Source organism: Thermobia domestica, chromosome 6 (assembly GCF_964235325.1).
Source record: "Thermobia domestica chromosome 6, izTheDome1.hap1.1, whole genome shotgun sequence".
NCBI lineage: Eukaryota > Metazoa > Arthropoda > Insecta > Zygentoma > Lepismatidae > Thermobia > Thermobia domestica.
Genome location: NC_137459.1, coordinates 172187648 through 172215286, shown reverse-complemented (window position 1 = coordinate 172215286; position 27639 = coordinate 172187648). Strand labels below are relative to the sequence as shown.

Here is a 27639-nt window from a genome sequence, read left to right as displayed (position 1 = left end):
TAAACTTAAGTAGTTATTTGTCAGTTCATTGATATTAATAAAATTTTGAACAGATATATTAAAGAGTTTATTTTTTTCTTTTTAGCTCCACCAAGGATCGATCGTATGCCCGGTGATTTGTACCTGCCTGAGAAAGATAACACGAAGATTAAAATATATTACTCTGGGGACCAACCAATGGAAGTTACGCTTAGTAAAGACGGTCAGAACATTGTTGAAACAACTCATATTAAGTACACTGTATTTGATGAATATCTAATCATTTTCATCAAGGAAATTACCAAAAATGATGCAGGAACATATACTCTGAACGTAAAGAATGACAGTGGAAGTGTATCAGCATCATTTACAGTTTATATCACAGGTACAATAATAATATTTATTTTTTCTCTCTCAACATACAAAAATGGAAACTATCCGTTTGCTTTCAAAGTATAGGCTAGAGTAGAATCCCTATATATCTGTATTGTAGATTAAGTCGAAACCTGAAACACACAATTCTCTTTAATATTTCAATATATATGAATAAAAATGATTTAATTTTAGCGTCCCGTTCAGCAGCTGAATAAAAATGAAATACAATCAAAATAATCCCGTTGAGCTGCCGTTCTTACACTTAGTCAGAGATTAAGTCATCATACAATCATTGATGGAATAATTCTTGTTTACCAGTAATTTGAATGATTTTGATTAAAATCTTTTTAGATTTTCAATACGTTTAGTGTAGCTTGGCAATTTGGTGCTGGTAAAATAAAGTACTTGTGTCATTCTCTAATTAGAAATATGTTTTGATTTGTCTTGTATTATTGGTATCCGTATATTTGCTGTACAAGCATTATTTCTATAAACCCTAACACACTTATAAATGTGCAATACAAGTTTTTTTTTTTTTTTTTTTTTTAATCTAAATATATTCTTGAATTGTCACCTGAAATATATTATCAGTACTTTCAGCTAATTTCTTTTGATATTAAATGTATTTGTACTAATGCACTATACGTATGGTGCTCTCCAATATACTATTCAGATATTACAAAATGTAGAACATTTCTCACGTTATGTTGAAAATAGGGATTGTCTACTGTTCCCTGAAATCTCCAAATGATAAAGTGCTCCCAATTTAATATTATGTTGATTTACAAAATAGGATTGATATTATTTAATTTGTCGTTTAATTTAATGCCTAAAGGTTTATTTTTGAAAAATATTTTAACTCAAAGAAATCACCGACGTAGCGATAAAAGTAAACATATGGAAACAAAAATGAAAACATAGCATTTTTTATTTATCTGCATTTCTACTTCGATTGTTTATTAAGGTCCATTTATGCTGATCTCGAAATCATTATCTTTATTTATACTTCCTAAATATTATTTTCAGCAGGACCCAAGCATCCGTAGCAAACATACACTTTTCTACCTTATTATATGCTGTGACATGGTATAAGAGGACAAGAATATATTTAAATAAGCTAACATACGTAATCTTCATAAACATTATTATTGTTTTATAATGTTTATTTTTTTACGTTTATATTTTTTCACGTTTATATTTTTACGTTTATATTTACGTAAAATATTTTTTTACGTTTATGTAAATATACCAAATGACATTGCTTTTAGTATTAGAGATTCAATATAAATTTTATATTCAACTCCTAGGCTTACCAGGACCACCTATTGGGCCATTAGAGGTATCGGACATTTCAAAACATACATGCTCTCTTGCATGGAAACCGCCTCAATATGATGGAGGACTTAAGATTACACATTACGTAGTCGAAAGGAGAGATGTTAGCCATACTCATTGGATAATAGTGTCCAGTTTCTGTAAGGATACCACATTTACTGTTCAGGGATTAACAGAAGGACAAGAATACCTATTCCGGGTTATGGCTGTGAATGAAAACGGCATGGGTCCACCGCTTGAAGGCGCTAATCCAATAAGGGCTAAAGCACCATTTGGTGAGTACTTTTCTAAAACTTATTTTGATTTGACTTCATGTGTACAGAGACGTTTTAGATGAATTTTATTACCAACGCTATTTCTTAGCGTTCTGTCGAGAAGAAACGAACAAATCATATTTGAGAATGCGTAACCATAATTTTAAAAACATTTGAATGTTGTTTTAAATACACATAAGATATAAATATTATGTGAATGTAACTTATTATTTTACCTTCAAACATTAAAGCGAGATTTAGATTGTTTATAATTCAAATATAAGTTCATTTATAGATAGGGAAATATTCATAGCTGAGAGATTTTTGTGGTTGAAGTATCTTGTATACAACGTTCTATTCTTCCATCATATATAACTTGAGTATAAAACATTCTGGTGGAAGAATGGAATGCTGTATATAAAATCTATGTATTTCAATAAATAATAAAAAAAAAAGTTTGGTTTAACTTGTATTTTCCGAAATTTATTATTTAGTATACGTATTTCGTGCCAGTTATAGTCTCCTATCTTGTAACCATAGCACAAAAGTTCTTCAAATGAAAGAGAAATATCATTTTTAATTTTATAAATGATGAGAACATCCATAATTCGAATGTTTTCGATATCTCGTAAAAATAAAACTAAAAACTACGTATCGTTCACCTTTTATTATTCACTTTTATTATTCATCGATACTTCTATTATTGGAGCGAAGCTAATCTTTACTCGAATTAGGTGTTCGTTTATCCGGATACTCCTCCAAGATGTCTGAACCATTCTTAACCAAATTTGAAGTATTAATTTGAGAGCGCGCACTGAGTGTCGTAAGGGGTCGCATGTCTCGATCGAACATACCATTGAGGAATAATCACCGAAAAATGAGATATCCACAGACTTAACCTTGGAAAAGCATTTGGCGCACGAATTCTCATTGTAAACAATGGAAAATATAATTTTCAGCATTAGAAATAGGACGAAGTCCTTTTCGTTTTATTCTGCGAACACAATTTTTCAAATTCATTACACTTTTTGCTGATATGCCAAATTTAACAATTTGCATGTCGTGTTCGTTTACAAAAACAATTGATGCACTAAAAAATTATATGAACAATCAATAAAGGTCGATCGCTTCGCTCCAAATTTGCAATTATTTCATACCTAGTATACTGTTGTTTTTCAGAAAATACTTTGCAGAGACTGAATTGACTTGGTTTAATATAGTTTACTTAATTATACATTATATTATCTCTCAGATCCACCATCTGCTCCCGGAACACCGAATGTTACTGAAGTGGGAGGTGACTTTGTGAACCTATCGTGGGAAAAACCAGAAAATGATGGTGGAGCTCGTATCCAAGGATACTGGATTGACAAGCGTGAAGCAGGAACACAAGCATGGCAGAGAGTAAATGTGTCTATCTGCCTTACAACGCAAATAAACATTTCAAACCTTATTGAAGGAAGGCAATATGAGTTCCGTGTGTTTGCTCAAAATGAAGCAGGACTGAGTCAACCATCTACAGCTTCTACTTCAGTTAAAATTAAGGATCCACATGGTAAGTATTTTATATCTGTGTTTAGATAAACTTCTGAAGGTACCAATTGAGCTTCGATTTCAGCTTTCTATATACTGAGTTTTGATGATGATAATAGAAATATTTTCTGTTATTACAAATATTATCATATTAAAAATGCTCTTTGTAGGAATCCTGAAAATTGTGCTTAAAACGTCATTAGATCAGTTTTCAAATAATTTATCTATTTTTTATTTTATTTTTTTCTATTTCTTTATTTATTTACTTCATTTCTGCTTAAACTGACCATTTTCATTTTGAAGTATTAAGAAGGAACCTTACCTCAATCTATAAATTATATTCCAGTTTAGCAAATCACAATTATTCTCCATCAGAAGGCACAACATTTGTGTATAATGTAAAGTGTTATTATGACATTCATATCCGTATTATATTCTCAGTGAACTGTCAATTTCTTTATAAGAAGTTTCATTAGAATAGATTTTTTTATTTGATGTGCGTATAGCATGTTCTCAAAAATAGGCAGTTATTTTCCTTTAAAAAATCTAAGGTTCTACATTTGTTTGTAACGCTCTTACAACATTCCAGAGCACTCTTATTAACACGCGGAATTATTTTGAAATAAGGCAAGCTTTATTTTCTCTTTCCCGAAATCAGTAACATTTTATATATTAAAATATTGGCTACTTCTATCAATAGAAGACTTGCTTTTATTTCAGTATAATTCCACCTATAGAAATCGAGATTTTTTTGTCTCATTAAATAGAACAAAACACTTTGTTAATCGTTTGTTTTGTGCTAAATAATGTATTTATCTTTTAAAAGAAAATACTTGTCTCATAAAACTGAATGTTTATGTGTTTTATTTATCGAGACATAGGAAATTATTAAAATTTAATTAATATATTAATTTTAGAACTTTATTACCAGATTTTTGTTTAATTTTTATCATGTGTAGTACACGTTAACGTAGATAACTTTTTACAAAACACTATCTAAGAGGTTTACTTCGTATTATCTCGGCACTTTTGGTTAGAAAATAATTATGAATATTTGTTATTAAAATTTTAGAAGTAGCATGACATCAAAAGTTATAGTGTGTGATAAGGAAAGTGCTATTAGCCTAATTTGTTAGAATATATCCTCAATATTTTAAAATCACCGTTTTGTAAAAACTGTTTCATTTCAATACTTTCATTTTCTTTCAGCTGCCCAACCACCTGAAATTGTTAATCCACTTAGAAATGTAATGGCATTGCAGAACAAAAATGCGCAATTTACCTGCAAGATTGTGGGAAATCCAAAACCTACAATTGCATGGTGAGTTTTACTTTTTCTTCTCTCAGTTAAAGGAAAGAACATTTTATCACCGATTCTTTTAATGTAATTGCAACATATTTAGTTACGTTTGCACATTTAAAGATTATATATTTTTACTCATTTAAAGGGAGTGTAGATATGTTCCAAGTTTTCACATAGATTTTATATACATTATTAACTTTGGGACGATTTTAAGAAATGTTGCTACTGGAAAATTACTAATTCGCCTGTGGTTATTTTCTGTATAAGTGAAATTTTCTTTTACAGGGAAGGAGGAAAGACATTCGACATAACCAAATATACTTTTTCATTTACCTTTTTTTTTAACTCTAGGTACAAAGGAGCTCGAGAGCTTACACAAGGATCTAAATATCACATGCTTCAAGAGGGTGATAGCTATACTCTTATCATTAATGATGTGTTTGGCGAAGATGCAGATGAATATGTGTGCAGGGCTGCAAATAAAGGCGGAATAAAATCCACAAGAGCTGAATTAGTGATTATGAGTAAGTACATTTATTATGATTTGATAGACATTTTAATTATCTTCAATATTGCTAAGTTATTATGTATTTGTGACTTGTCTAGATTTCTTTTTAATATAAACAATTTAAAAAAATATTAAAAAGTAGAAACGTTGTAATAACCTGTTCAAAATCTGAGTGTTTGAAAACAGTCAATTAGCTTTAATCACTAGAGTTAATTTGTATAGACGAAAATTTGCATACAATTTGAATTATTTAGCTGAAACTCTTGTTTCAGTACTATCGTATAGTAGTGAAATGATGTGAATCATAGTAAAATAAAAATTATGCCAGGAGTGATAAAGTTGTTCCATTAAAGCTTTTATTCTTTATATAAAATTTAAAACTGAAAGACTGAGCACTTACTATGTCTATACCTTTTTCGTTTTTCCGAGATGTATAACGATGAAATTAATTACAAAAGGTATTCTTGAAATCCACATGGGCAGTAGTTCTTATTTCTCTCTCATATATTTACAGCTGCTCCAAAATTGAATGTACCACCTCGTTTCCGTGATACTGCCTTCTTTGATAAGGGTGAAAATGTTGTTATAAAAATACCATTTACTGGCTTCCCACGACCAAAGATCAGCTGGGTGAGAGAAGGAGAAACAATTGAATCTGGTGGACATTATGCTGTGGAAGTTAAGGTTAGTTTATTTCAAATTTTCATGTTTTGCTGTAAAATACATTTATCAAAAATTATGGCAAAAAGTCGTGTATTTTTATTTTTCATTCTAAGGCACATGAAAAATTATTTTCAAAGTAAAAAAAAAAAATTCTAATCTTTTTTAAATTTTCAAATTAATGCCAATTTTTAATTTTTCTCATATTATCATCTGCTTTTACTATCTTTCTTCATAAGTTTACATCCAAGGACTATTAATAGAACCTACATGATAGTACAAAAGTTACAAATTATTTTATTAAGAGCAGATATTATATGACAAAATTATAAAATTTAGATTATTTTACACTTAAGTGTGTAAGATTTCTTCATAGCTATGACAAGGTTTATTTCTTACTAATATTCTAATGTATTTCTTCGTAGGAGAGGCATGCAATTTTGACAATACGAGATGGTAGCAAAATTGACAGTGGACCATACAGAGTCATCGCTGAAAATGATTTGGGAATGGACTCAGCCATTATTAAGATACAGATTAGTGGTATGTTCATCTATCATTTATTTTATTAAGCGTTCAATTTCATACTTATTGAAGTGTCTGCTTTTATCCAATAACAGAAATGATGCATGAAAATATTTGAGTCAAACACAATCCTATAACATTCGTCTCGGAAAGCTTGTAAGGAGGGGCAGGGGTTCAAATTCACGTGAGTTTTATTCACTTCCTCTAATCGCCTCTATGTGACTTTATTCAAAATCGACACCTACCTAAACTGCTGTATCAGAGTCGAAAACAGTAGATTCGTTCTTTCTTCATTGAAATTGCTATGGAAGTCTTTCAATCCTTTCAAATGAGCTGTCCTAATCATATCCCAAAATTTTTTCTAAAGTGAAGGCTTAGCTAAATCTCATTTTCTTTCATGGAAATGGCAAACGTTATATTAGTCTGAAGTTCCACAATTATGTGCCGAATCTAAGGGAGACGATTATGATGAAATGAATGATAATGGTAGAATGACGAAAATGAGAGAAAATGGGATAACCCTGAGAAAATCCACTCATCACGTTTGTCCACCACAGAGCCCACTTAGCGGAGCTGGAATCGAACCACAAACCACATGCGCCAGAGATGAAGGCCTTACTACTGAGCCACCGTGGCCCTTCATTAGACAATAATAAAGAAATTACAAAATATCTTCAGCTTCCTTCCTGTAGAACATAATTCAATATGTCGATAGCATTTGACATTCGCATGTGTGTCTTGTTAGGTTAACGAAAAGGACATCAGAAAAAATGTTTCTTTTTAAAAGACTCTTTTGAGGAAACTAAATATTTTCCCAAGAATAACCAACCCATGTAAATGTCATTATGTTCACTCTCTTCTTAGTCTAAATGTGTGCCCTGCTTTTCGTAGATGAATGTAATAAGGATAATAGTTAATGATAATATTTGTTGGTTTGCATCCGAAACGTATTGCTAGTTCAGCTTAGTTCTATGTTGATTCCACAGAGTACATGTTGTAATTGGGCCTCTTTTTGGTGAATAAATGTGTCATACGATTACATCACTCTCCTTATACACATTTTCTATGTGAATTTACTGAATCAAGGCTTATCGTATATGCAATGTTATATTAAATACTCGGTATGTTTTGATATTATAATAGTGCTTATATTTTAAGCTTTGACTCAGTAAGATTCACATAAAAAAATGGAGGGAAGGAGTGTAATTTAATGATACAACACGTTATTTTACATCAAAATGATGCCAATTACAATATTTACATAAAGAGTTGAAGAATTGAATATCATTCATAATAGGTCTTCTTTCACGTTCTAGAACGAAGAACAGATTGAAAAACGCTTCTTAGACTTAACTATCTGTGAGTACGATAATAGGTTCCTTACCAAACCAACCTCAAGCATTCAGTATATTAATAAAATTTCAGCATATTATGAAATCCAATCGATGAAAGATTCTTTTTCAAAAGAGCAACCACATTATCTTTCAAACGATGAGAAGAGAAAGCAGAATTTGAAAAAATGAAATGAAATATTTTTTTTATTTAATGTCTCATGGTTATGTTCCCTAGGCTTTAAAATGAGACAGATGATTAATAATAGTGAATGATTGTAAAATTTTTTTTTTGTGCTCTCCCCTGAAAATCGAAAACGGGACCACATTCACGAAATGCACACTCGTTAGCATTAAACCAGCGGAGAGAGTTCGGAAATTGAATTATTACATTACGGAACATTAAATAGCTATAATATTGTTATATTTCTAAATTTGCTTTGTGATGTTAGGCAACACACATATTAAACAGGCTTAGAACAGAAAAGAAAGATTAACGAAAAATAATAGAGTAGGCACTCCGTATGACGTTACACCTACGTTAGCTTTTTTAAAATACCTTGATCATGGCTACAGTATAAAAAGTACGATGTAAGAAATAACCACACATCAAGATTAAGAATGTAGTGGAGATAACGACGGTTCTCAATGGTTCTCCCTTTCCTAAAAGATAATATGTGAAAGAAAGTATTTCTTTCTTTATATTTTTACCCATTGAAGTAAACATACTTGATGAACCGTAGACAGGATGTGTGTCGAGAGAAATTAACGTATTGAATTGTGTGCTGCAGAGAGGTTAGTAATTTAAAACATTGACGACTGTGTTATGTGTCCCCGTATTCAATTTACCTTAGATCTTGTTCTACATTTTTCGCTATTTGCATACTCCCTGGATTCTATGTACTATATAATCATCCAGAAAATCCAATAATTATAGTGATGAAGGATTCTTATAATTTAGTTCAGAAGCTTCTTAATGGTTTATTACGTAGTATAATATCGATGAATAATATCCAGAATCTCGAAATTTCAATTCTAAACAAATAAATGAAAGAAATGAAGATTACTAAAAATTTCAGAAATAGAATTAAATACAAACGGCTATTAGAATTATTAAGAAAAAAATAATATAAATGATTTGTCATTCTCATCAATCTGTTTTGTTTAACAGTGTATAAATATTTCAAAACAGAATGATTTTTGAAATAAACTTGAATCAATAATTTTAAGCCAGTAATACTTAGTACTTCTAACGACACTTGAGTATATGGTTTCAATTTTATGTGCCTTTCGTCATTCATATTATATTTACGAATATATGTGACTATGATTACGTTATATCTCTTCTTTAGATCGTCCTGATCCACCAAGGTTCCCAACTGTTGAAAACGTTGGACATGATTCTTTGGCTTTGTCGTGGAAACCACCTTTATGGGATGGTGGCAGCCATATCACGAATTACTTGGTTGAAAAGCGTGAACATCCAATGAGTAGTTGGATTAGGGTTGGCAACACAAGGTAACTATATTTTCAATTCAATTTAAATGTACTTCAACATGAAGTGTTTACTTTGATTCTTTTCTTCTTCTTGGTTTCTATTCAGGACTATGAGACTAGGGTGATTATTCTATATTTTACCATAAAACTTTTTTTTAAAGCTAAGTATGAAAAGTGAAGACTATATACATTGTTCAAGTAAAATAAAATCTACTCGTGAAACATAATACAGATTTCTAAATGTAGAATATTAATCTAAAGCAGGTATTATAATTTATTAAATTATAAAATGTGATTATAAAAGAAAATATGCATGTAAGAAAGTCATATGAAAATTATGCTAGATTATCCATTGGAGAAAATATGTATATGAACAAAAACACCAGAGGTGCAAAAAGTGCAGCCAAGTTCGTCAGCCTCAAAAAGTGTTGAGATGGAGATGGATGAGCCAAGTTCCTTGGCCACTGCATCTGAAAGGAACACTGGAACTTTGCGCGAGGTGTCTAACATATTCGAATACATTAAGATGTCTGTTCCTAGTTTCACGGCCGGGAAATTTCATCCCTAAGGCTAGTGGTGACCTCCAAATCCAACCACGCTCACAAACACCATCCCTAAGGCTCGTTAACATAATTTACTTTGACACTTCGTGGAGGAATATAAGTTTTCCTTGTCTGGGTTTCGGACCACCAATCTTACTGCAGTATACTGTATATGTGCTTAGCGCCTTAGCAAAGTTGATATTCCTAAGGTTGATGGTGGTCCCAAACCCACCACGCCCACCACCACTATCCCTAAGGTTCCCTAACATCATTTTCCTTGACACCTCGCGCCAAGTTCCAGTGTTCCTTTCAGATGCAGTGGCCAAGGAACTTGGCTCATCCATCTCCATCTCAACACTTTTTGAGGCTGACGAACTTGGCTGCACTTTTTGCACCTCTGGTGTTTTTGTTCATATTTCACTTCTTTTTGTAGTTCACCATGTCAATATCGTATATTGGGATTCTCAATTATGGCATAGAGCTGGATTTAAATTTAAAACTGTACATTTTTAACGGAGTCATAATGTGTCACATACAACACATAAAGTACCTTTATGCACAGCTTCACGTCATTATCTCATTGGGAACTAACAAATCAATGTGATGAGTGACTGAATGAACCGTGCTTTGCTAAGGACAGTTTTTTGCCCATGAAAAATTTCCAATAGCACATCCTCCACATTTCGGAATTTTTTCACACTTAAGCCATTATAAGGTACCTTTATGAAGAATTTCACGTTTATATCTCATTGAGAAGTACCTAATCAGTTTGATGTGTGTGAGTACGAACCTATTTATGTTTGGCTAAGAACAGTTTCTCGTGCATAAAAAAATTCCCATAGCACATTAATCACATTTCGGACTTTTTCTGTACTCGAGTCATTATAGGGTGCTTCTATGCAAAGTTTCACGCCTGTCTCATTGGGAAGTACCTAATCAATTTGATGATTGAGAGAATGAAACGATTTCTACTTGGCTAAGAACATTTTTTCGCCAATAAAAAATTTCGCATAACACATGCCACACATTTCGGAATTTTTCTATGCTCAAGTCATTATAAGGTGCCTCTATCCAAGTTTTACGTTTCTATCTCATTGGGAAGTATTTAATCGATTTGATGAGGGAGACAATGAACCGATTTGTGTTTGACAAAGGACAGATTTCGCCCATAAATAACTCCCATAGCACATTCCTCACATTTCGGACTTTTTCCATATTCAAGTCATTATAATGTACCTTTATGCAGAGTTTCACGTTTCTATCCCATTGGAAGTACCTAATTAACTTGATGAGTGAGTGAGTAAAAACGATTTATTACTTAGCTAAGGAAACTTTTTTGCCCATAAAAAATTCCCATAGCACATTCCTTAGATTTAGGACTTTTCCATACTCGTCCCATAGGATACCCTTATGCAAAGTTTCACGTTTCTATCTCATTGGGAAGTACCTAATTAATTTGATGAATGAGTGAAACGATTTCTTGCTTGGTTAAGGACAGTTTTCGCCTATAAAAACTTTCCCATTGTACATTCCTTAAATTTCGGACTTTTTCCATACTCAAGTCATTATAAGGTACCATTGTGCAGAATTTCACGTCTCTGACTCATTGGGAAGTACATAATCAATTGGATGAGTGGTGACTGAAACGATTTTTTTCCTGGCTAAGGACAGTTTTTTGCCCATAAAAGATTTCCAATAGCACATTCCTCAGATTTCGGACTTTTTCCATACTCAGGTGGTTATAGGATACCTTTATGCAACGTTCCACGTTTCTATCTCATTGGGAAGTACCTAATCAATTTGATGAGTGAGTCAGTGAAACAATTTTTTTCCTGGCTAAGGACAGTTTTTTTTCCATAAAAATTTCCCATAGCACATTCCTCAGATTTCGGACTTTTTCCATACTCAAGCTATTGCGGGGTGCCTTTATGCAAAGTTTCAAGTTTCTATCTCATTGGGAAGTACCTAATCAATTTGATGAGTAAGTAAGTGAAACGATTTTTTTCTTGGTTAAGGACAATTTTTTGCCCATAAATGATTCCCCGTAGCACATTCCTCAGATTTCGGACTTTTTCCATACTCAAGTTATTATAGGGTTCCTTTATGCAAAGTTTCAAGTTTCTACCTCATTGGGAAGTACCTAATCAATTTGATGAGTGAGTAAGTGAAACGATTTTTTTCCTGGTTAAGGACAGTTTCTTGCCCATAAAAGATTTCCCGAAGCACATTCCTCAGATTTCGGACTTTTTCCATACTCAGGTCGTTATAGGGTACCTTTATGCAAAGTTTCACGTTTCTATCTCATTGCGAAGTACCTAATCAATTTGATGAGTGAGTCAGTGAAACGATTTTTTTTCCTGGCTAAGGACAGTTTTTTGCCCATAAAAATACCCATAGCACATTCCTCAGATTTCGGACTTTTTCCATACTTAAGTTGTTATTGGGTACCTTTATGCAAAGTTTCAAGTTTCTATCTCATTGGGAAGTACCTAATCAATTTGATGAGTGAGTAAGTGAAACGATTTTTTTCCTGGTTAAGGACAGTTTCTTGCCCATAAAAGATTTCCCGTAGCACATTCCTCAGATTTCGGACCTTTTCCATACTCAGGTCGTTATAGGGTACCTTTATGCAAAGTTTCACGTTTCTATCTCATTGGGAAGTACCTAATCAATTTGATGAGTGAGTCAGTGAAACGATTTTTTTTCTGGCTAAGGACAGTTTTTTGCCAATGAAAATTTTCCCATAGCACATTCCTCAGATTTCGGACTTTTTCCATACTCAAGTTGTTATTGGGTACCTTTATGCAAAGTTTCACGTTTTTATCTCATTGGGAAGTACCTAATAAATTTGATGAGTGAGTCAGTGAGTCAGTGAGCCTGAAAAGTGCATTTTTGGGGGGTTCAATACTCCAATATAGTTGAAGGTAGGAATGTGAGATTTGGCATATGAGTACATCTGTGGGATATCTCCTTACATTGTAAATTTCATGTTTCTACCCTTAATAGAATCGTTTTTACAAAGCCTCGAAATCGGCAATTTTACCCAAAACTCTTGTTCGTGTATAATATGCTTACGGCAGTGCAAGCCAGTTCTCATTTTCTTTGCGGAACTTGGCTGCCATGCACTGCCGTGCATGTTGATAGTAGTAGCTTGTAAATGAGAATACTGTATTTTAAGCAAAATATTTAATGGATAACCAACACATAAGCACATAAAATGCAGTATTTTACATTCAAATAACTGATTGGATTTGTCATAAAAGGATAAACAAATACGTAGCACACATGATAAAATGTTAGACACTTTTGTAAATAACTTTGAGCAAAACACAAACAAAACGTGCCACAAAGTTAAACACAGATTTGGATGTTAATACTTATATAAGTATATAACCCTAAAGTTATTTGCAATTACTAAAGACAATGATGTCTACTTCTAAACAAAGAGATAATTTTCAGAATAATACAAAATATAATATAACAAGTGTCGTGAAAACGCTAAGTTGCACATCACTTTATATCAATTATCAACATATTTAGAATTCTATTTTTATTACGTTTAGGTTCAATGCAATGGCAATAACTGGCTTAAGTCCTGGACATCAGTACGAGTTCCGTGTTTATGCAGAGAATGTGTACGGCAGAAGTGAACCAAGCGATACTACCAGTCTTATCACTACTAAAGATAGTGGAAAGAAAGTTGTCAAGAAGAAGCAGTACGAAGGTGAGTCTTACTCCACTCTAAAATCATTTTGTATTGAGGTAGCATTTGAAAAATGTATAAGAAAATATACAAATTTTATCAGATACGGTAAAGATGACATTAAACACTGCTCTTACTGGTAGAAAATTTTACTAGACTACTCTTTCCATCGCTCTCATGTTTGTCAACATCTTTATTCAAAATTTGAGGTATTTTAACGCTCTTTATTTTAGTTGTTCATGATACACTTAGTTAAATAAAAACTTATTCCATTACCTCTTCTTTGAACCATGCGAAAACACATTTTGAGATTAGAATCAATATAAATTTTACGAGGCAAATAGATAAAACTCATTTAACAGCACAGTAAATTTTAAATGATTTTCATTCAATAATTTGATACACTTTATGTGTAGAAAAAATATAAACAACTAAACTTTACATATTTTTTGCAGTTGATGAAACTGGAAAGAAGATCAGGGGCAAGGCAGATGACAAAATTAAAGATTATGATCAGTACGGTAAGTATTAAATTTAATATTAAAATTTAGTGGAACTTTCCTATCTAAAGAGCTTGCAATGTTCATATTAGGTTCATGAAATTTATTCGAATTTACAAATCTATAATATAGTGATTTTTCTTTTAATTTCCACATACTTTTTAATCTATCATAGAGAATTTGAATTACAAATAGTGAATACTGGTTTTAATACTGCCATCTTTAAAGAGACAAAGATAACCGTGGCCAATCCCTGGAATTAATATAAATTAACAATTTAAATGAAGTTTTCGTAATCGACAATTATCATGCCTAAAGGCAATAAATATTTTATTTTACTTTATTTTATTTTATTTTCATCCATGAACCATACATGAAGCTCGAAGAAAGACAAACGTATGAATCGGACACGTCAATAAGTAAGATACAAAGAAATAGTTATTACATACTAAAAAGAAAAATAACGCTATGGTTGAACTATAACGCTATTGAAACAAAAAGAAAGTACTAGAAACTTTGTTCTTACTGCGAAAAATCCTTCGTACACCCTATAGTTCTCAATACTAGTCATTTTAACTAAATTATATATGCAATTTTAAAGCAAATACTTTAATAATCCATGTTCTTATTTTCTAGTGTTCGATGTGTACTCCAAATACGTTCCTCAACCAGTTGAAATAAAAACAAGCAGTGTTTATGATTATTATGATATTCTGGAAGAAATTGGAACAGGTGCATTTGGAGTGGTGCATAGATGCCGCGAAAGGAAGACTGGAAACATTTTTGCCGCTAAATTCATTCCTGTCTCTCACGCAATGGAGAAAGAGTTAATAAGAAAGGAAATTGATATAATGAATCAACTACATCATCCTAAACTGATCAATCTCCATGATGCGTTTGAAGACGATGACGAAATGGTTCTGATTTTTGAATTGTAAGTACAAAAAATCAAACAATCTTTTACTTTTAAGATACACCAAATTTTACATTGCATTTTCGTTATCATGACCCATGTATCACACAGAGCGACAAATTGATAAATTTCTATTCATTGCAATAGCCTGCTAACTTCTTCGTTTATTAATCCTTAAATTCTGTTATCAAATTGGATTCTGGAGTATATTGAAAGTCACACAAGTTAATAAAAGCAATATTTAATCACATTTATTTATATTTCTTGATGAACAAATATCTTGTTCAAGTTTTTATTCGACGTTTTTCAGTATGATTTAACTTTTATTTGTCAAAGATTATCAATCTTCGACGTCTTATGTTATTTTTGTGTCATAAGTTTCTAGTTTATAAATGGAATGTTTCGTGCATTAATAAAGTACATTTTAATAGCTATATTCTTAAATCACTGTAATTTTGCATAGTACTCTTATCATAAAAGTACCATTATTACTAAAATGAGAAATTGAGTGTAATTTTTTGCAGATAATGTAATTTGAAAGACTACACGGTGGGCACAAAGTCACTTTCCTCATTATGTGAAGAAATTAAATTTTGGGGAAAGCGTCTTTAAGCCCTGCCTTTGATTTGAATATATATATATATATATATATATATATATATATATATATATATATAAAGTAAGTTATATTTTTTTTAAATCTAGAATTTGATTATGAGTAAGAAATTAGAATAAATAAAATTTTGATAAGATCTTAAAGAAATTTGCGAAATGGAAGGAGGAGTCAAAAGGTTTGCAATATTTTGGCCACTTATTTGCTTTGTGGATCAAATTACAACAGAGGATATTTACTACTCCAAGTAGAGGCCCTGGTATTACAGAGTCTGAATACATATTTTGGCCAATTCTTCAATTGCATTCGGATATTAGTTCTTGTCCTTCGATGCAAGGAATTCCTGCACTGCAGCTTCAATCTCGTTTTGTTTACTGAAGCATCACGAGCACAGTAAATGAGCCATGATTCGAAAGAAGCAATACTCGATGCTGCGAGATCCTAACTATATGCTGCATGTAGCATCAATTTAATTATGTCTAGTTTCTGGAGTTTTTTCGGATCATTCAGAAGGTATAAAGTTTTGTGTTGTCTTGCTGAAGAACGGCTTGCATTTTGTTTTAAAATGCAGGCTTTTTTGACACACAATGATATACATCGAATCCAACTATTGGGATTACAGTTGATATTGATGATTTGATCATCTGGAATGATCTCGTATTGAAATATTACCTCATAATTCCAGTAGATGTAGAACATCACGATTTGTTCAAAACCCCCGTATTTGGCAACAGATTCAGGTTTCTGATCTTTGTTCAACCACCACTTATTCACGTTAGGATTTCAGACAAAATAACCCATTTTCTTTACACGTTATTATCTTCAAGAAACTCAAATCACTCAAGCTTTTTAAGAAGTTCTTGCACATATCTACTCGCTTCAGTGCTTGAGTATTAGTCAGTTCATGAGAGACATAATAATTTGACAGCTTCAGATACTTTTGCCGAGGTCGTGAAGGTGATGAACCACAGTGAATATGGAGTTTCCATGATCACTTGATAACCTTCGTTTGCTATTCATCAGATTTGTCTCTATGGCTTCACACACGATCCTGGAATTCACAGTTCTTGACTTAAATGACCTTAACTGAAGGCGGCGAGATTCTTGAAACTCGAGCTAAATTTGTTCGATCATCTGGTTGCTGTTCTGTAATCAACTGCAGTTTTACCTCTTGTGTAACTACCTTCTAATTACTTTTGTGGCTTTGTGAACAAGCTTGAACTCGTAAAGCAGAGATTTTCTAGTTAGATATTGTTGTATCTTCATATTTACTGGTGTCAACTAATGCACGATACGCAGGATACGCAGCACTGCGCAATGCTTCAGAACACAATCTACACAAACTACCACAATCTACATCACTGGCAAGTACTTTTGATGGCTTGAACTTATTGACTCACATGATATATTTTGTACACACCATAAAAGATACACGTGTGTCAATATTGCAAAACACAGGTTCCTTCAAATTCAATCAAAGGAGGTTCCTAAAGAGATTTTACTTCATTTTTTCTAAAGAGACTTTACACACACACACACACACACACACACACACATACATATATATATATATATATATATATATATATATATATATATATATATATATATATATATATATATAGATAGATACAGATATAGATATATAGATATATATATATATATATGATAGGTTTATAGTATAGAGAAAAACAAACCCTTGTTTGCAGAAAATATATGTTACTGGTAACAGAAAAGCAGAAATATCTTATCTCTTCTTTTAACTATTTCAGAACGATCATATTTATGACTGAACAAGGATTTATTATTATTATTTACATGTTCATTCTTCCTAGTACACTATTTGCGCTATATCTACTCGCTATATTCATAATTTGCTTGTTATTTTTTTAGTTTGTCTGGTGGAGAGCTATTTGAAAGAATTACAGCGGAGGGTTATACCATGTCTGAATCTGAAGTTATTAATTACATGAGGCAAATCTGCGAAGGTGTAAAGCATATGCACGAAAAGAACATTATACATCTGGGTAAGTGTCCGTGATGTCTATGAGATTAAACGTTGTGAAACCTTGAAACAATCATGTCACAAATGTTGCTATTGTGTAACATTAGATAGTTGTTATTAGACTTCCAAACTATGCAAAACATGTGTGTCGGAAGTCTTATAAAACGGCCATGTCCGTCTGTCCGTATATCGACAGGTATCAGAACAAAAACTGTAAGTGATATCAAGATGTGGTTTCTTGCAATCGATTCAGCGTTTCAAGAATAGATACCATCTTCTCTATTAATCTTCTGTTCAATCTGGAAGTGGTATGAATCAACCATTTTCGGTTTCAGTGTTGATCACCACAGAACAAAATGTGTAACAGATTGCGACAAGCGTTTTTTCTTTGGAATTCAATCAGCGTCTTTGGAAAACATTCTATCTTCTCTTGCATGTTTGTATTAAGATCGAAAGCGATATAAATTTACTACTAGTGGCGGCTTAGATATTGATCTCCATAAAGTTAAAGCGTTAAGACATATCTAGAGTTGGTCTTTTGGAATCAATCAAGCGTCCTTAGAAAAACTTTCGTTCCTACTATTATTCTTGTATGTCAACCGGAAGTAGTATAAATCTACTATTTAATGTTTCATCATTGATCACAATAGTGCAAAAGAGTAATAGAGAGAAGCAATGTTCTAATATGGAGTTAATACCGTAAGAAAAATTCCATCTTCGATTTTACTCTTCTATTTCAACCAGAAGTGATAGTTCATTTCTACCGCTTCCGGTTTCAATATTGATCACCATAGAGCCAAAACAATAAGATGTAGTGAGTAATTAATTGCTTTCTGATGTGAATTCAGCGTCCCAAGAATATTTATCTCCAGCTTTATCCTTGTATTGAAACCAGAAGTGGTGGAAATATATCATTTTTGATTTCAGCACTGATCACCTTAATGAAAAATGGTAGTAGGTAGCAAAAAAAAAGTTTATATATATATATGGATTCATTATTACCAGAATAATTTCAATCTCTAACTTTACTCCTCTTCAAAATGGGAGCTCCCTCGTGGCTAAGTGATTAGCGTGCGCGACTTTAGCATGGGAGACCTGGCTTATATTCCCGGCGGGAGGTCATGTGGTTCGGATCCCACATTAAACTGTAGGTCCTCGTCTCACCCAGCTCGCTGCTAAAAGGAACGCTAAAACTCAAAATCAAATCAACTCAACCGGAAATGATAGAAATCTACTATTTCTTCAGATCGTAATATTAATTACTGTAGAGTGAGAATTAATAGAAGGCGACAAATTATTTTTATGAAGATTAAGTATCCGAAAAATAGATTTCATCTCAGCTTTATTATTCTACTGAAACCAGAAATAGTAAGAAATGGTAGAACTTTTGGTTTCAATATTGATTACTGTATAGTAATAATTGTAAGAGATAGCAAGAAACCTTTTTGATATGGATTCAGTGTCTGGCAACAGTTTTTATCTCTCACTATCCCTCTCTTGCAGCCGGAAGTTATAGATCTGTTTCAGGTTAAATTTGCGTAGTTTGGAAGTCTGCCATAGTTTCACAGCTCTGAAACGAAACTCATTTGTTGTAAAATTATGTCAATAACTAAAATGTTGATGAAGATATTATAAACACCTGAAGTGGTGAACTTTATCTTCCACGTACAGATTGTTTCCTTGAATATAATTTCAAATTATGATAGATACTAAATAACAAAATAGGTATCTTCTAGAGACATATTTTGTGATAAGCTTGTGTAATAGTTTCTCTTATTGTTTTAAATTTAGCTTGACTCTCTCTCTCGTCCAATTCTTCACCTGTTAATTCTATATCCTTTCATGCTAAATTGAAAAGTAGAGAATGAACAATATGCACAGATTTTGCCTGCTACTATTTTTGTTTACTATTCTTTACATATGAATTAATTGAGAGTATAGGTCCAAATTTGAAAGATTAGGAATTTTGGCATATCTTAAATAAGTTTAAAATGAATGCCACACAATCAGTGTGCGTATTTTTTAAACCATAAAATCAACTCTTTTTATACTTTTTACGTTCACTTATATATTTTTTTCGATTGATGGGCACATGGTATGTGGATAGGTATGTGGATAAATATAGTTCTTACATGGGAAAAGCATGAAAATAATAAATTACTTAGTTTTATATTTTAGAGCTTTAAGGTAAAAACAATACTGTATTTAATTAGCATTTATTTTGCACAGTTCCAGATTAGTTTGAGATGAAATTTTTGTCTGAGATATCTTTAAACAAATAGTACCTAAATCTGAAAAAAAAAACATTAAATTAAAAGTTTAGCTTGACGATCATATAAGATATTTTTAAACAAAAGAATCTATTATTTGTCTCATGTATTACCAATTATAATACAACAATACAATAGTATAGTATATTCTTATTAAATCATATATGGCTAATGAAGAAAATGAAATTCATAAAAAGGGTATTATTCCTGATTACTATACTAGGCAAAATATGAGCATTCTTATGATTTACATTTCACTTGCTTTACAGGAAAGTTTCTGACAGTCATTAAATTATTTAATCGCTAAGTAATATATTTAAAATAAATAGAAAAGATTTCGCTTTTTAGGAAAGGAGTTTCTAAAAGTATATCTGATTGACCATAGTTTCTATACTGTTCGGGAATTTTAAATAACACTATAATTTTTTTGTCATGAACATTTAATTTTATGAAAATTTACGAAGGCAATTTGTATTATTTTTTTAAAATTTTATTAGGATAAACTTATATTTGGTCTGACTGCTGCTCCTTCTAGCTTTGAAACTACAAATAACTTAAATAAATTAAAATTTGATCAAAAACATTTATTATTATGATCTTTTGTGTTATAGTTTCGGCAACATACTACTTTCATTACCTTTTCAGACACATAATATATGTTTGATTATTATTTTGTGTTTCCTTTGTTGAGATTTTATTTTCATTTAAGTTATATTTTGTACTTAAGGTACTATAATAGTCATAATATACAAATTTTCTGTATGCAATGATTTTAATGTTGCTGATGACTTGGGGGAGGGAGAGATTAATTTAAAAATAAGCAGCCACACTCATATGCAGTTTTGAGGTCGTAAAGCCATTTGACGTACTTTCTAAGACATATTTAGTTAATATTGTGCCTGGGGGAAAATTCTTGTTGCAATCACTTGATTCTGAAATAACATACTGCATTTGACATTAAAAGAACTTGAAAATATTACACATTGAAACTATTGTTAACATTTTGTGAAACTTGAATTGTTATTCTTCTTTCTGAACCCTTGAAATATTTTTCTGTAACTCTCAGTAGAAATTTTAGTTTTTCGCTTCTAATTTTCATTTTTTTTTCTAATGGCGAAATTCTATTAAAAATATAATAAATATATTAAATATATTTTGAACTATTGGAACTGTTGCAATAATACAAAAACATACAACTAATTTTCTTATTTTATGTTTTACCAACATCAAGATTACTATTTAATATTTATATAATCACATAATTCACTTCTTTTTCTATTTTAGATATCAAGCCCGAGAACATTATGTGCCAGACCAGGACTAGTACTAACGTAAAATTAATTGATTTCGGACTTGCAACAAAGCTTGATCCAAATGAAGTTGTGAAGATCTCAACAGGAACAGCAGAGTTTGCTGCTCCAGAAATAGTTGAAAGAGAACCAGTTGGATTCTACACGGATATGTGGGCAGTTGGTGTGCTTGCATACGTTTTGTAAGTACTATAGTAATGATCTCTAGTTGTTGTAGTTCTTTAGTAACACTGTCGCTGCTGCATATTTGTTGTATATTTTTTTTTAATGATGTACAAATAATATTTCACCTACATAAAAATATAAAATTAAAACATCAAATGCCAAGCTTTGAAACTTGATTAGAATTATACGTAGAATATGAAGCAAGTGACTAAATTATAGGACATCCTAGAACTTTGAGTGGAAATGATTATAAATTACCTCTTGACTAGAAGTGATGATATCAATTCCGGAAACTTCTAGTTTGCAATGTTTAGTCTTTGTATCATTGAACTGTTCCCCAAACTGATTTGCGACAGTTATAGAAACTAATAACACGGCCACACAAATAAATAAATAAATAAATAAATAAATAAATAAATAAATAAATAAAAGTTCTCTGCACCGGATCCCAGAGTATGTATTCGATATATTTTGTAAAACAGAATGCAAATTTCGAATCCCCAGGACGATCGACCGTGTCAATTCTTTGTTATGGGCGAAAATTTTTAGCGATTTTGGTTAGAAAGGACACAAGATTTTCGCCCATAAAACAAAATTGACACAGTCAATCGTCCTAGAATTTCGAAGTTACTTTCCTGTGTAACAAAATAATAAATTTCATGCTCTGGGGTCCACTGCACAGAACTTTAGATTTTTAATGGCTGAGTTACATGTGTCCTTTCTATCCAAAGTTGCTTAAGTTTTTTGCCCATAAAAAAATTGGTACGAGCAACCGTCCTGGGGTTTCGAAGTTTGGATTCTATGTAACAAAATACATCGAATCCATATCCTGAGATCTGCTGCTCAGAACTTATTTATTGTGTGTATATGTGTGTGGCTGTGTAATCTTTGTCAATATCAGCATATAACTAAAAGTAGTTTTTGTATTACGTCAGACTTCAGATTTTCATCTCGTTAGAAAGAATATCAAATTGAACTTCTAAGTATAAACATACATTTTGATAACACATCAGGTAAATCTCATCAATATTTTTAGGCTATTTAAAAAAAAAATAAAAAACTAAGGTGTAGTTTTTCGAAAGTATAGTTTCAATTGGGGCTTATGTTCAGAACAGGAAATGTGTATGTGAATATTACAACTTGATCTTGACATTAATCAATGAAAGAGTACTTCCTAGTAGTCTCAGTGTTCCCTTATTTTTCTTTCGCCTGCCGTGATTTGATTTTTCACGTGTTACTTTTGAGTTCCGAAAGTAAACAACATTGTGATTACTTTTCCAGTTTTATTCACCCTCACATTTTCTGTTCTATTTATTTACAAAAAATAAATTCGAATCTCAGCATAACTGTGTGGAAGGCATTTTGTTGCAAATACAAATTAGTAATTACAGTTTGCAGTTTACACTCTCGTGTTACAGAATTGTCTGTTCTAAAACTTTCAAAATCGGGTCATACACTAATTTGTATTATGATTTAACCGATTTAAGCCCTCATGATCGAAAACCACCCACTTACGTTTTTTGTTATTGCTAAAGCTTATATATATATTTGCCCCTCGGGTCGTTTTCGACCCAGTATCATAATTGGCCAATGGGAGATCAGCAAAAAGAAATGACACTAAATTCACCAAAAATATGTCGAAACTATCTATTTTCCAAAATAAATCAAAATATAAAACAAAAAAGATAAGGGCATATATGAGTTCTAGCTACTAACTACTTTGTTACTTAAATTACTATACACAAGTAGTAATTACTCTAGAATAATTTTATAAAAAGCAAATAATCTTAATTTATTCTAACACCATTAGATTAAATTGTCTAACTCGAATTATACTACTACTTTTAAGCATTACTATTATCATATTTACATTGAAAATAATCCACAGATTCTGTAAAACCTAACGTTACCTTTCTTTTTAGGTTGAGTGGTCTGTCACCATTTGCTGGAGAGAATGATATCGAAACTCTGAAGAATGTTAAAGCTTGTGACTGGGATTTCGATGAAGAAGCATTCGCGAACGTTTCAGAAGAAGGAAAAGATTTTATTAGACGCTTGTTGGTGAAGAACAAAGAGTGAGTTTCTTCTACTTCAGTAATTGACCTTTTAATTCATAATTACAGATTGATAGTCTAATATGGATCTCGATCCCCCGAAACCGAAGTTTCGATTATTGTTCATACATAGAAAACCAATTAATAAATATACGCGATTGTTTTATATGATGTTAATGAAATTGTTATAAACACAAAATACAAAATAATAATATGCCAAAAGGAATGAGAAATTACTTAGAAATTGAATATATATATATATTGGTTAATGTTATTTTTAAAGAATTGTGTAGTTGTTACTATGTATATATTCATTAGTGAAGTAATAGCTAGAAATTCTCTTAAATGTACAAGTATTGTTGTCACTATATAAAAGAAGAAAGTGTTTGCGTTTAATAGATCGTAATAAACTTTCCATAAACAAAGTAATTACTAGTAATTGAAAAAAGTACTAAAATTATTTTCATTAAATTTTGCTTTTGTAATTACTGCAAACTTGAAGGCTTGATGAAGACATGTAAGGTACATAATAATATGTACATTTAATGTACACAATTTGATGAAGGCATTTAATGGCGCTTTATTCTATTCTTTTAGGAAGCGAATGACAGCCCATGAGTGTCTGCAACATGCATGGTTGACAGGAGATCACAGTAACAAAACACAACCTATCAGCCAATCCCGTTACACAAATATCAGGAACAAGATCAGAGCAAAATACGCAGATTGGGATTCCTTTGTACTCCCCATTGGGCGGCTTGCAGAGTACAGTTCCCTACGAAAACTCATGGTTGAAAAATATCGTATACATGATACATATTTCGGTATGTATAATAAAAACGTTCTTGTGTTTCTGTTTCGTTCTTACTTATTCTTCTGTCTTTCTATTTTTTCATTATGTGGACAAGATAATTATGTTAAAACCTTATTTAATAATTATATAGAAAAGGACAGAAATAAAAAAAAATCTTACAATCACATTTCTTATTGTATGTTTCTGAATCAGGAGAACATTGAAAAATAAGGATATCTTAAGCAACACAGAAAAAAGATAATTTTCTTTCATTTCATTCCTTCAAGTTAATATAATCACGTTCTAGGTACCTATAAGAAAAGCAGCCTTAGTTCACATTATCTAAACTAGGACTTTATTTTCAAAAAATAAATAGTATATTCGATTCTCTGCTCTGCTTGTTTTAACTGATTATTTGTAATTCTTTCCTATAGATCGAAGGCAGGCTGCACCACGCTTTGTAATTAAACCACAGAGTGCATTTGCGTATGAAGGACAATCTGCTAAGTTCTATTGTAGAGTTATAGCAATTGCTACACCAACGTTAACATGGTTCCACAATAACTCTGAACTAAGACAGAGTGTAAAATTCATGAAGCGCTACAATGGTGATGATTACACCTTCATCATTAATCGTGTCAAATTGGATGACCGAGGGGAGTATGTAATAAGAGCCGAAAATCATTATGGATATAGAGAAGAAGTAGTGTTCCTGAATGTTCAACGTAAGTTTCCATTATCAATTACACTGTTTGGAAAACATATTCTTAAATTGTGCATTTTCCAGTAATATCAGTTTCCTATAGATTAAATATAATCTTGCATTATCAATACAAACTAATCATTAAATGTTGCTGTAATTCACCTTCAAATGAAGTATTCATAAAGGTAGTTTAAGTGTTTTAATTAATATATCGTAATAAACAGTTATAAGTAAAACTTGGGATATTATGGTTTTCACAAAGAATTCTAATTTCTAAAATCTTTAAAAAGAGTTTTCAGATTAGTGTTCTTTTACGCAGATTTCCCAATAGGGAGACTCCAAGATTTATATATATATATATATAGTAAACAGATCTTTGAGAGGAGTGTGGTGCTTTTCATAATTATAAGATAAAATTCCTCCCAAGACCAGCTCTCTTCCCTAGTCTGGTGGATAGAGCGTGTGATTTCTAACTCGTATAGGCTGTTGACAAAGACCATAAATGTAAATCGATAAGACAATATTGCTAAGACAAGAAATTACTTACTGCATTTTAAATTAATGAAAATGATAAATTACTTCATAATAAATTAACTGTTTTTATCGTAAAGGGTTTTACTTACTTTTGTACAGTATCCACTTTACAAATAGTATTTTGCTGTTTCGACTTATTTCACACTTCAAACATGCTTTGAAATTAAGATATGAACTGAATTTTGCTGTCGTAATTTTATCTCTGTAGCAGCCCCCCCCCCAAAAAAAAAAATCCTTCAAAAAAGTTCACAGGTGTTGATTTCCTTAATTACTTGGGTTGACCGGCCAATCAATTAATGTGTTGAAAAAATGAGATAGTTTTTGTTCCTGTAAAAGTGACAATCAAACTTTTAAAGCATAACTCAAGGCAATATATGCATAGGACATACATATACAGAACAGGACATAGTCGTAAGATATTCTTGGGTTGCTTCTATTTGCCTACGGCGTTTACCTTGAGTACGTCCGCTCAGGGATCACTCAACACCCTTCCATTTTGAAAATCATGCCAAAAAAGTGTTTCAGTTCATACCTAGCTTTTGATTTGAAGCAAAGTTTTGTTAGTGATGTATTTGAAGTATAATTATTTTTGTTGATTTCTTACGGTTTTTTACTTTTTAATTATTAGTCGTGTACTTTTCTTTGTATATGTAATTATGTGTAAAAATTGGCTTACGGCAATTATTTATTCTAGCTATTCCCAAGTCCATACCACAGTACAAACCAGAAGTTGCACCTGTACGCAGACGAGAGCCTCTAGGTTACAGTTTGTGGCAAGAAGAGAAAGAGTGCGCACCAAGTTTCACATTCCTTTTGCGTCCACGAGTGATGCAAATGCACCAGACTTGCAAGTTGCTGTGTTGTTTGAGTGGCAAACCCACGCCAACGGTAAGATTCCTCCTTTCTTGTTACCCCTATGTAATTTAATTTAAAAGTTAAACGATGAAGTTTTGTTTCTCTTAAAGGTTTATGCTTTAGAGCTTCTTGAAATACACTGTAAGGCAGTGACATTTCGGAGCAATCACAAAAATTTTGTATCTTCTTCACAAATATTTTATTAAAATTCCTCATATTGTAGAACATCAACAAACGCAAGTAGCATATTTCATAAAAATAAAATATGCTATTTTCTTTTATCGATGACTGTGCATCCCTTACTTCTATGTTATAGTGATGTCATGCTTGCCACATGAAAACTTACTCCTATTATAATCAGAAAACATTTATGGCTATAAGCTGGAAATGTGTGAAAATAAACTTCATGCTCGTTCTCATGCTGAGTATACTCTAATAAACTTAATGGTTAGAAATACTAGCATCACGCAGACTTGCAAATTGTAGATATTGTATTGTACGAGGTGCATGTCAAAAAAAGAAAAAAAGGCTGATATTTTTTAAAAAACAAAAATATGAGAGGAGAAGAAGTTTATTGTGATTAATATACAAGTAAATACCTTGGCTATTTTTCAATATAGTCACCATGGAACTCCAGATATTTCTGGTAGCATGAAACAAGCTTTCGTATGCTCTCTGTGTAAAACTCTACCGCCTAAGAGTGCAGCCAGTCCAGAACTGATGTCTTGAGCACTTCTCTGTCGTTGAAACGCTTAGATGTAAACCACCATTTCAGGTGAAGAACGAAGTCGCTGGGGGCATGGTCGAGGTTGTAAGGGGATGATTGAATAGTTCTCATCGAAATCTTTGAATTGTCTTAACAGTACGAAACACTGTGTGTGAGCGGGCGTTGCCTTGGATCAGAAAAAATCTAGAGCGCAGCATTCCTCTTCGCCGATTTTGGGGGCACATTGCAGATTATTCAGTACACTATTTGCCAATACACATCTGCTGTAATTGTTCGTCCTGATTCCAATTCGCTTTAGAAGAACTAGAGTGCCGCCACTGAATTGACTGCTGCTTCGAATCCCCAGTGGCGTACAATTTCCAGGTTTCATCCTCTGACACTATATGAGAAAAAGAGGCCATACCCATCCTCCTCCAGCGTGCCAGAAAGTCAGATGAAGCTGCCATTTTTTGCTCTTTGTGAGCGTCTGTCAGCATTTTTGATACCCATCTCGTACACAGCTTGTAAAAACTCAGTTTGTCAGTCATAATTCGATGCACTGCTTTTGCAGACGCTTCTGTTAACTCTTTGTCGAGTTCAGTACCAACCGGCAATTAGATTGCATTTTCTCGTTAATGCGTTCCACCAGATCGTCAGTCTGAACATTAGGCCT

The 27639-nt window shown here is 32.0% G+C and overlaps 1 protein-coding gene across 50 annotated transcripts in view; it reads left to right on the top strand.

Moving 5' to 3' along the window:
- The window catches only part of bt (projectin protein bent), a 437567-nt gene that overhangs the window by 386590 nt on the left and 23338 nt on the right, over nt 1-27639 (top strand). For all 50 annotated transcript variants that reach the window (XM_081762406.1, XM_081762402.1, XM_081762405.1 and 47 more), the window contains 17 exons: nt 86-364; nt 1662-1964; nt 3196-3498; nt 4686-4797; nt 5131-5303; nt 5802-5971; nt 6373-6490; nt 9156-9321; nt 13406-13566; nt 14001-14066; nt 14682-14979; nt 17465-17598; nt 21131-21338; nt 23244-23396; nt 23973-24199; nt 24603-24893; nt 26100-26293. In XM_081762406.1, coding sequence (XP_081618532.1) covers nt 86-364; nt 1662-1964; nt 3196-3498; nt 4686-4797; nt 5131-5303; nt 5802-5971; nt 6373-6490; nt 9156-9321; nt 13406-13566; nt 14001-14066; nt 14682-14979; nt 17465-17598; nt 21131-21338; nt 23244-23396; nt 23973-24199; nt 24603-24893; nt 26100-26293 — 3356 coding nt within the window. The remainder of the gene's footprint in view (nt 1-85; nt 365-1661; nt 1965-3195; nt 3499-4685; nt 4798-5130; nt 5304-5801; nt 5972-6372; nt 6491-9155; nt 9322-13405; nt 13567-14000; nt 14067-14681; nt 14980-17464; nt 17599-21130; nt 21339-23243; nt 23397-23972; nt 24200-24602; nt 24894-26099; nt 26294-27639) is intronic.